The sequence below is a fragment of the Dipodomys spectabilis genome, unplaced genomic scaffold (genome assembly GCF_019054845.1).
Source record: "Dipodomys spectabilis isolate Male_0828 unplaced genomic scaffold, ASM1905484v1 ptg000096l, whole genome shotgun sequence".
In the NCBI taxonomy this organism is placed as follows: domain Eukaryota; kingdom Metazoa; phylum Chordata; class Mammalia; order Rodentia; family Heteromyidae; genus Dipodomys; species Dipodomys spectabilis.
In genome coordinates, this window is record NW_024870773.1 from 8,242,330 (window position 1) to 8,254,354 (window position 12,025).

Consider the following 12,025-nt stretch of genomic DNA (forward strand, 5'->3'; position numbering starts at 1 on the left):
CACCAAAGATTAAAAAAAGAAAAAGGAAAACAGTTATCAGGTTAATTAGTCTTTTACAATGGAGAATTATATTTAAAAAATATAAGACAAAATAAGATTTCTCATAATAGCTAAGCTGAACATGAAAATCATTTCATTAGCAATATCAAACAATATGTTCTCATTGTGAAAAACAATTTATTATTCAAAGTACCAATTAAACTAAATGTGATATATAAAAGTTGTGCTTAGGAAAAAATCAGCTTCATATAATTAACTTCAGACTAGCACTGCAATTAGAAAAGAAAATATGCAGATGTTACCAAATTTTGCCTTGTTATTATGTAGGAGTTGAAATATGTGTTGTGCTTCTGCTTTAGAAAATAATTCCTAGTGTTAAATGATTTTGATGGGAAGCATGAGTATATTTAAAAAGGGAATTACATTTATATTTAAAGATCCAAATAGGGCTTTTAGAAAAAGGAGGTATTTTATTGTTAATCTATAAGAAATAACAGTTTAAAAGCTAACTACTGTGGCCTTTAAAAAATTAATGTACCACAATGTAAGTAATTCCAATTGCTTTTTCAAAGGACTGGAGCAAGCAAGAAGTGAGAATTAATATCAGTTCTGTGTCACAAAAGATGTTCCAGCTCTGTGATCTTAGATCACCTATAAGGGCCAAGAGGAGAACAACTTCAAAGTGCAAACAGCCTTCTGGCTATGGCACCAGGGCTAGCCATGCTGTAAAGTCATTTTGTGCTCACAATATTTTACTCTTCTTAGCCCCATTAAACTTATTTTAAAGTAACACAGACACATAACTTATGAAACATTTAAGTTTTTGTTTCCAAGTATTTCTTTTGAAATCTTTTGATTGTTGAGAATTAACATACATTAATAATATGAGGGAATTTCATTGTGATAATCCTTCACATGACTATAGCATAGTCTGAATGAGTTTACATCCTCCTGTGTATGCTCATTCTTCCTTTCTCTTGATTTATCAAATAGTAGTATTTGGTAGGTTTTATTGTGTTGTGTTGTGTGTATGTGTGTGTGCATATATATGTATATAAATATATATGTGTAGATAGTGTGATGTGTATATTTGTGTGTATACATCAAAGTACACTGTATAGTATATATGTAGTATGTATAGTATGATTGTTTATATATACATACATATGTATATAATATATATGTAAATACACACATATAGTTTACTTTAATCCTCTTGAAACTTCAGTATCTTTCCCCTTCCTACTTACCTGTCCTCAGTTTCCCTTTTATATCCATGATTCATTATTATTAGTAGTAGTAGTATTAACATTATCATCAACATCACCATTTTAGGTTTAGGTTCCACAAATGAGCAGAACATGTGATATTTGGCTTTTTGAGTTCATTAAGTTGTACTGATTTCATATCTCACCTGTCATAATTTTCTAGGATAATGGTTTACATCCTAAGAAACATTTTTAGAATTTCCCTATATAACTCAGTAAAAGTTTCCCAGTTCCTGTTAAACACTGGCAGATGAGTAAACAACATATGTTTTGTGTGTTTAAAATATTATACCAAGAAGGAGAACAACAAAGAAGAAAAGTATGTCAATGACAAAAAATAAATATTTTTTTCTGTAGTGCAAATATTCCATGTACAAATCACGGAACTGACTACAATTTTGACTAGTGAAGTAATCAACCAGGACTCACTGAAAATACAAATACTTCAAAATTCCCAAATGGAATGGCCTTTAAGCCTATCACTACAGTTTAATTATTGCTTACACTTTTTCCTGTGCTGTTCTTTCCAGATTGACAAGTATACTCTAGAGCAAGTGTTGTCAAACTCAAAGAATTCCTAGGGCCATGATATATCTCAGGCATTGGTAGACTTAATTTATAACAAGGCAATAGTTATTAGATCATGTAAATGTTGTTGAAAAGATTTGGATGATGACATTCATACAGAAAGATAGAATGGGAGAAGATAATACAGGCCTCCATTGAGCTTCTGTATGTATGCTTTTATTGGGCTAAAAAAGAAAGTAAAATAATTAATTTTTAATTATATTTCAGCTAACCTCTGGAATAAACAGTAGAGTGCTTGCCTAGCACTGCACTAAACTCTGATGGACATCTTGAGTCATGGAGTGGAAATTAGGGGTGTCATTGACATTAGAATGTACAATTGCTCCTCAGCAGTCTCATAGTATATTATAGGTAAAATCTTTCCTATTTATTCTAAATTATCTTACTGAAATCATTTCATATATTCAATAGATGTTCTAAATTCATAATCATAAATTGAAAGCTTCCAACTAAATATACCAAGAAAGTATACTATAGTACCATCTCTACTACCATGTATTCCAAATTTGGAAGCCCTGTATTGGAGGACCTTGGCTGGGATATCTAGATCTAGGTGCCAAACCTGCTACTAGGAGTAAGAATATAAAATTTAATTTAGGGAAGTCAATGCTGCACATTTGTGCATTTTATCAAGCAGACAGGAAATTCATAAAGGACTAAAAATTGACTTCTCACTATGCCAAACTTGAATGCTTTTGTCAAAAGTGTGAATGTGAAAAATTAACTACCAGCTTCTTAAGTGGGTCACTATATTTAGAAAAAAAGAGAAAATTCCACTAGCAACCATTTTCATAATGAGTATGGCATGATATTTGAGTGCTTTTTCTTCATTAATTTTGGATCATGTTTTCCAGTTTCAACCCTTCTATTCTTGTCATAGCTCTTGAAGGATAGTAAATAATGGAAAATTTCATCAAAAACAAATAAATTTTATTCTAATTTAAAAGTGTCACTTTCATTTGCCATGCCAAATTTGTATTTTCTATTGTGTGGACTACCGGAAAAGATGGAAGCAGTTTCATAAAATAGTTGTGAATGGCCAATTTAATTTAGTTAAGTTACTCAAAACTATCTCCCAAAATTTGAATATTTCATTAAAATGAAATTTCTGGAGTTTTACCTTTGGTAAGTTTCCTTCTTCTAGTCTAAGTGGGTTCATTCTTCCTTGCTCTCTAAGTCTTCCTCCTAGAATTGTCCAGCAGTAATAGATAAAAAAAACTCACTGCTTTTCACACTCCCTCCTTCCTAGTGGGAAGAATTTGTTCCCTAATGAGCTTTCTCTCTAGAGGAAGGGGAATTTGGTGGCAATACAGTTGTGTGTTGCTGAATGTAGGGCTATGCTGTTAGGAAATTTCCCATAGGGACATATGGGAGTGTGGTGTATTACCTAGACAGTGCAGGACAATCACTGGACATGGCTTAGTGCAATCCAGTGACTCAGTAAATATGAGGTGTAAGTGGTCCATAGAATACAGTATAAGGCTTTATAGCAACCTTTTTTCCTCTTTAACACTGGAGTTTGAATTCAGGGTCTTATGCTTGCTAGATATAACTACTAATATGTGAGCCATGCCTTCAATGCTTGTTGTTTTAGATAGGGTCTCATGTTTTTCTTTTTTTGGAGGGATAGTGGCAACTCATGATGAGGTTCTTCTCAGCTTTCTATCGGCTCTGCTCTGTAGCTTTTACTAACTACATATCGCATGGCTTGGATTTTTTTGTAATATTGAGTCAATATTACAAAAGACAGATTAATCATAAAGGAAAGAGTAATTAGAAATTTTATAGAGGCAGTCTGTTCACCAAAGGATTCATATCAAGTCTGATAATATCGCAAGATCAAATGTATAGAATAATATCAAACTTTCTTTTTTTTTCTCCAGACCAAAGACATAAATCAAGAGAACACTGTTAATCAAATAGAGACCAGTTGACAATCTCTTCCTACACAGAAATTGCCTTTACTCACGGCTTTTCCATTCTCATTTACTTGGTTAAATTTTTTTTCAACAAAGCTACATACCTTTGAAAAAGAACGGAAATTTCCAGAAAATGCTTGTATTCTATATATAAGTACTCTCATGATCATAATACTGTTTTTCAAAATTATCTTAGATGGAATTATTTTAGACATTATAAAAATTTTGCAAAGCTCTTGTAGTTATCAATTTTACTGCTATTAAGAAAATGGACAAAGCAATCACACACAAAAAAAGTGACCACATACCAACTGCTGTCATATAATCCCATCTGTCTATGAGGCACATATTGAAGATGAGGTGATCAGATGTCTGCCCCTGGCCAATAAGTGAAATCTGTCTCTCCAAATTCTGGCACACAGATGAGGTCCAGCCAACAAGAAACCAAAATACTACCAAAAGTATTACTGCTAGCATCCTCATGACCCGGCCACCAGTCATATATGGGATTCGTTGTGCTGTTCGTGAAAGAAACACCTTCAAAACCCTGGAAATACAGAAGAGCAACAAACAAGTTTAGCCTAATACTGAGTAAGTAAAACACAAAAGTGTTATATTTCTTCTAGGAAACTTAAACCCCCAAAATACACATTTACATCAAGTTTTAACATGAGAAAACCCAGCAATACTACTGTTCATATTTTAGTTTAATTTTAGTTTATACTTCAATAGCAAAACAAATATCCTGTATTACAAGCCATCAGATCAACAGATGTATATATGAAGAAATTCTTTAGCACCTCTTAATGTTTCAAAAAGTTATTGAGCATCATTCAAATAAACAGGGTCTCTGGGGATCAAAAATAGTTCTAAAAATAAGTAGAGTATTCCAATGTTAGACTAAATTAAAAAAAATCTTCCTGGAGCCAGTATTTATTTTTATAACAAGACTTTATTGGCGGTATTTTCTGGACATCATTCCATGGGGCCTTCCTTCATAGCTTTTATCATAGTACCTAAATCAATAATTATAAAAACAAGAGATATTTAAATTCCAGGCTAAGTGAACAAGAAATTTCATAAAAGAAGAAGACTGGAATTAGATTTTTTTTTAAGTTAGAAGGTCTTTATATTTTTTTACGGATGATTGAAACAGTTGAGAATTGCTGGATTAAATAATATGCAAGAGCTGTTCAACATCTAAATATTGTGGAAAGACAAAATACTACCTCTATTCACTCTTCAATTTTATCTCAGGAATATTCTCAGCTGATTTTGATTCTATACCCCCATTTTGATATTTTGTGATACCACTATGATTTAACATAAACCACTATGACTGTTTAATGATACTCTGAGAGTACCCATAATCAATTTCCATAAGGCAAAGTGTGTACATTAGCCTTTTTTTTTAATTTAATTTAATTTTATTTGTGAACATACTGTACAGAGGAGTTACAGTTACATGGGCAGGATAATGCGTACATTTCTTACCAAGCATTGCAGCCTCCTCCTTTGTTTACCCTTCACATCCCTTCCCAGCCTCCCCCCTCTCCCCCCAATCCCAATCCTTCTCCTTCCCCCCCCCCCCACCAACGTTGTAAAGCTCGTTTTGGACATGACAACTTGTACTTCTCATTGTTGCAACAGGTCCACCTGTATCCTTAAACAACTGGTTTTTCCCCATCTCCTCCACAAGTTATACTGACATCAAATATAGTGAAAGCAGGGGTTATACTGTGGGGGAGGGACATACAAAGCAACAAAGAGATAATCTTATAAATGTGTTAGAAACACATGCATGAAAGAAAAAAACATTAAAATACACATCTAAGGGTTCATTTTCCTGACATCACATTATCTGACCTTTTCCGCTTGACTCATACATATACTAGATATTACAAATAAGGGAAACCATGGGACCTACGTTTCTTTGGGCCTGGCTTACTTCACTTAATATAATTTTTTCCAAGTTTTTCCATTTCCTAACAAATGGGGCAATGTCATTCTTTCTGATGGAGGCATAGAATTCCATTGTGTATATATACCACATTTTCTTGATCCATTCATCTACTGAGGGGCATCTGGGTTGGTTCCATATCTTAGCTATGGTAAATAATGTAAACTTGTTCAACCACTTTGGAAAGCAGTATGGAGGTTCCTCAAAAGACTTCACATAGAGCTCCCCTATGACCCAGCAATCCCACTTTTGGGCATTTACCCTAATATTTACAAACAAGACCACACTAAAGCTACCAGCACAACTATGTTTATTGCAGCATTATTTACATTAGCCTTTGTACCCCCCCATCCATATCAAAATTTTAATGACATTCAAGCTATATGAATTCTTCATAGAAATCACTATAAATCCAGAGAAGTAAATATACTTACTCAAAATAGCCTAGATATATTATGCAACATTTCCTTCTATATAGAGATATGTGCTAGCTCTTCTTGAATTAACACAACACATCCAGTAACAAAAAGTTATTTTGTAATACAGTTTACTCTTCTCCCTATGTATTTAGTTCCACTGTCCCTCAGATAACACAGAGCAACTTTACATATTTACCCTCAATTTTCTGTGAATAATAACAAACTAGTAACAAATAATAACAACCAGTAACAAATAAGGGTAGAACATATTTCTTAACTGCTTTCCAATTGACTTCTCCAGATTGATTTATTATTTGTTCCTTCTATAAACCATATGTGGAGCTATCCAAGCCATGCTGAGCACTGGAGTACCTGAAGTACTCCTGCTCAGCTAGTTCACTGCTGCTTGCTATGAATCAGCTATTCTTGTCCCTAAGTAATGCCTATTGTTGTAATAGTCATAACTTAATAATTCAAGTAAATATTGAATAAAATGATCACACATGTTTATGAAACAGAATGATACCTATTTCTGTTAAAATCTATCGGAATGCTCTAGAAAAACTCTAAAATAAGATACTAAGTATAATGTTAACTTAGGGGAAAGTGAGAAGACTACCTACCAGAGCTAATAAACATATACTCAGAAAATTTTGATATTCAGACTATATTTACATTCAGATGTTAGAAAACATCTTTAGATTCTTAACATCACGTAAAGAGTCAACAGGGTAAATATAATTACCAAACAGAGTAGTGATTTATGTAAAAAAGAGAATGGTAAACTCTAAGTGTTAGACCCATAAGTCAAAGAAAATATATTTAAAAAATACTTAAAGATTGTTTGTTATAGTTATGGTTATAGTTATTTGTACAGTTCTTTGATTTCATTCTACTTTAAACAACTTTACCAATGAATCGACCAATTATTAATCTTAATTATTTAGGATAAAAAACCATTATAATTAATAGGCTCAAAGTATCTATATTGAGAATGACAAATTTCTTGGAAAAGTAATATTTTGTCAGTTCTAATCTTCTTTTCTGTAGGAGAAACATGAAGTTACCATAATTGTTTCTGGTTACACCAGGATGAATTCAAAAGTGGATATGATTAGTCTCTCAAAAGAGAATATTGACCATTTTGTAGACTTTCACATTTTAGCTAGTATAGAATGAGAGAAATTCTAATGTTTACTTTTAATTAGAGTATCTTAAATAAAATGACACAGGAGACTTAAAATATGCTCTTGTCTTCTAGAAGATCAGTCTACAAGATATAATCTGATATTGCTACATATGAAGCAACACCTAATTATGCACTGAATGTAGCTAATATTTCTCTGAACTTTGTAGCATGTGAGGGATTTAACCTGAGCCTTGCTGAAGATCAATCCCTGGAAATGAGGGAAATGGATAATTTCTAAGGAGGTATTTTAGTTGAAGGGACTCACATAAAGTATAAAGGACTTCTGCTTTGTGAACCAGTGGGTTGAATTGTTTGTAGGTAGAGAAATTTGGATCCCAACATCTAGAAACTCCTATGAAAATTTCAAGCTACTGCATGGAATTTTCATCAGTCTAAGAACCACTGCTTTGTGGGTAAATGGTTATTATCTACACCTCATTCTCATGGCAGAGATGTAGAAATCCATTTGCTTTCTAATATTGAAGATTTTCACAATCTTCTTTGAAACTCAAAACCTTACAGAGGTAATAGTGGATTCATTAAATAGCGGTCTCCTTTTAAAACACTTCATAATCAGATAAATTCTGACTACAGAGAAAATCTGTAAAATCTGTAGCATCTGAATTGATCTTTTAATCAAGAAATCCAACTTCCAAAATGAAAAAAAAATATTAAGCCAAGCAAGCCAAGCCCAAAGAAATGTAGGTTGCGTGGTTTTCCTCATTTGTAATAACTAGAATATGTCTATGATTTTCTTAGCAGGGGATCACAATAGCCTAATCACTAAGTGCATAGGGCTATATATATATAATGAAGTGTATCAAAATGAACTTCAAGAGCTGGAAACAAGCGGTTCTTATTATGTCCTGTTTTCAGTCATTTCTATTTCTTTTCTGTTTTAGTTTTCTGTACCCTTTGTCTTGTATATAAGTTTATCTGATCCGTGGAAGGGAAAGGGAATGACAGAAATAGCAGGACAAAGGATGAACTAATGCAATGATACTCATTAGATACTATGTTGGAAATGAACTTTACAATTGGGGAGAAGGGGAGTGGGGAAGGGGGAAGTGGTAGAAAATGAGGAAAGGTGTAAGAATGTTTAAAAAGAAATGTACTTATTACCTTACTTATGTAACTGTAAGCCTCCCTCCCCCAGTTCATCACCTTTACAATAAAGATATACAAATCCTACTTCCAAGTGATCAGAAATGCTTGTTTTCAGAATGACCCTTTAAATATTTATTGTGCACCCTGAGAATTCAAGATTGCCATAAATCCTATAATCTCATTTCCAGAAAGGGAAAAACAAAGCAAAGCCCTTCTGAGTCTCTTATTATTGACTTTACTGGTTTTCATATAATGGAAAACATTCAAGCCTGCATTTAAATATAAGCATTATAGAATGGGTTTTTGTAAAATAGAATATTTTTTAGCACCACCTTAAAATAAAATGAAGAATTCTGCTATGTCCTTAAATAATGAACCTGTTAGTTTATACAAGTTCACTCCTAGAAAACAAATTTTAAGAGAAACCAACTTTCAAGAAATATCTAGACATGCATTTGTATAAACCAGTAGAAAATTACAATTAAGCTTCTGATATATAAGGTCTTTCTACTATTTATGTAAGTAAATTTTCACAAGGCTTCCTAATTCTGAAGAAAATTGGTGGCAGATATAAGGAGGACTGCCAGAAAATTCTAGATCTTAACAAGAAAATAAATACTTAAAAGTATTCTTTTGGTTCTGGTTAAAAGTATAAAAAAATGTATGGAAACTGTGCCAAAATGGTGAAGTAAAAGAGCAATCCAGAAGCCGGGCGCTGGTGGTTCACGCCTGTAATCCTAGCTACTCAAGAAGCTGAGATCTAAGGATTGGTTGAAAGCAGCCCAGAGAGAAAAGTCCCAGGGAGACTCTTTCTCTAAGTAACCACTCAAAAACCAAAAATGGATCTATAGCTCAAAGTGACAGAGCACTAGCCTTGAGTAAAAAGAGTTCAGGGATAGTGCTCAGGCCCTGAGTTCAAGAAATAATAAACAAACAAACAAACAAATAAATAAATATAGGCAATCCAGAAATTGTGTGTAGCTACCTCTACTGTCTTACTTGCCACATTTTTCTCCTTTGCACTCATTTGACAACACTGTAAGCAACTGTACTTATATTACACCTCCTTCCAATATCTAGTGGGTATTTTTCATTCCTTATTTTAGTTGATTTCTGTCAAGCTTTGAGTATGGCTGCTGCAGCCCTTGTCAGAGGAAGCTAATGTTCTTCATTTTCTATCAGCTCTCTTTCACTCTGTGTTCTGGATTCCTCTTCCTTAGTCTTCCCTGTAGTGTGGCAGTGTTCCAAGAATCTCCAAAATGTCACTGTTTCTATTCTCCACATATCATACCCAAGCAATTCCATCTGCTCCCATTTCAGTTGCCCTCTACCTGCCAGCACATCCCCAATCTATTCTCTGATCATTCTCCTGAGCCCAAGATTTTTTACTTAATTGCCTATTGTATATGAACAGGTCCCTTCCTCACTTCCTGCTCCTCCAACTCACTTTGCTGTGTTACCCATCTCAGTGAATGAACAAAGCAGAAACTTGAGAATAAACGCTGATTTTTTCTTTCACCCAGATTCTATCAAAATTTAATTTTCATATCTTAAATACCTTTCAAATTCCCTTCTTTTCTCCACCTTCACTGCCACTAGTTTCTGGCCGACAATTTATTCATAGTTAGCCTCCTTATTGGTCTTGCACACCTCAAGCCACACAGCATGATGAAGGACATCATTCTGGTCATGTGGCTGTCTTGTTCACAAACCTCCCATAGCTCTTCATCCAAATCTGAGGTTCTTTACCTTATAGTAAGATGCCTTCTAAACCTGGTTTCTTTTCAGTAGCAACATCTCTTACCATTTTCTCTTTCCTGTGTCCTACAAGTTTCTCAGGGTTTGTGCCTTCTATCTCAGCCTTGAGGCAACATCCTGACCACCATCCCCTATCAGTACAAACAACAAATCCTTCCTCTGCCCTGGCACTCAGATTATAGGCCACTTGCTCTAGACCAGTAGTTCCCAAACCAGTAACATCAGCATCACCTAGAAATTTACTAGAAATGGGACTACTTTGTTTCTGTCCTGAACTACCATGTCACAATACCTGGAAAAAGGCCCCCACAACTAGTTTAACAATTCTAGGCAATTGTGACAAAGGCTAAAAATTGAGAATAGATGCTCTGAAAGGATTTACCAATGAAATAGGTGCCTTTCCAATAGACTGTTCAGGTCTTGTGATAGATTCTGGAGTTTATTTTGTTCACATCAGTACTGGTGTTTGAACTCAGGGCCTTGTATTTGTTAAACAGGTACTCTACCACTTGGATCATGATCCTAGACAAATTCTCTAGGTTTTATTATGGTAGCATTATAAAATAAAACCTCTAGTAATAGAAAGTTTTCCATTTTCAGAACATTCACATTTGTTTGTGACTTTGAAACCTCACTGTATTTACTATATTTATACATAAGAAATATATTTATGCATATATGCATATATGCACATATGTATATATAAAGCTACTTTTTAATTGTTGGATTTTAAATGCATATTAAGACAATAAGTATTGAGAATAAATACAAAGACAATTTCATTGAAAGACAAAGAATGGCATTATAATTATAAAACTGTTACTCTATCAAGAAGACAAACATCATAAATACATATGAACCAAAGGTTAAAGCTCCACAATGTATGAAGTAAATTCTAGGGAAAAGTATTTTAATAGAATTGAAAATTGAAGAACATCTAGCCAGACATAGAAGACACCTGCATGTGGTCCATTATAAACCAACTAGACCTCACAGATATATATACATATACATATATATATATATATAATATATATATATATATATGTAGAGCATTTCACTCAACAATAGAATACACCTTCTTTTCAAGAGCACCATAAACCTTTACTTAGGATAGACCATGCATTAGGTCAGGAAATGAGTTTCAATAAATTTAACAGCACTGAAATCAATGAAGTGTCTTCTCTTGACTACAGTGGATAGAAGCAGAAATCAACAGCAGAAGGAATGTTGGGAAACAAAGATATGGAAATTAAACAAAACACTGAACTAATGGGTTAAGCAACTGAGTGCTGGTGCTGAAAATGGTTAGCTCGCATAAGCATAAAGAGAACAGGCTGAAAAGTGGGGCCCTCAGTCCCTCACTGCTCTTCTACTACCAGCTTAGAACAACATTTCACACAATATGCAGAAGGTCATTCCTCTGAGGATCAAGAAGAAATCAGGTTATTTTGGAATTATAATGCTTTTCCTTTCATTATAGCTAGAGTAATTAGAAATTGGACCATTTTCCAACAAATACTTATCAGAATAGGATCTGTCCTTATATTCCAATTATTTACCACTGATTGATCAGTAGAGATAATTTGAAATTCTGGTTCCAGGTTTAGGTACTTATAACATTTAGCATTTTACTATATTTATCTTTTTTGTGCGTGTGCCAGTCCTGGGGTTTGAACTCAGGCAATGACTCAAGCTTCATTTGTTCAAGGCTAGCACTCTTCCACTTTAGCCACAGCTTCATTTCCAGCTTTTTTTGTAGTTAATTGGATAAAGAGTCTCACAGCTTTCCTGCCTGGGCTGGCTTTGAACTGTGA

At 33.8% G+C, this 12,025-nt stretch overlaps 1 protein-coding gene across 1 annotated transcript in view; it reads right to left on the reverse strand.

Annotated features, from left to right (window-relative positions):
- The window catches only part of Gpr158 (G protein-coupled receptor 158), a 340,812-nt gene that overhangs the window by 16,606 nt on the left and 312,181 nt on the right, over positions 1–12,025 (reverse strand). Inside the window, exon 7 of the mRNA XM_042686137.1 lies at positions 4,084–4,322. Coding sequence (XP_042542071.1) covers positions 4,084–4,322 — 239 coding nt within the window. The remainder of the gene's footprint in view (positions 1–4,083; positions 4,323–12,025) is intronic.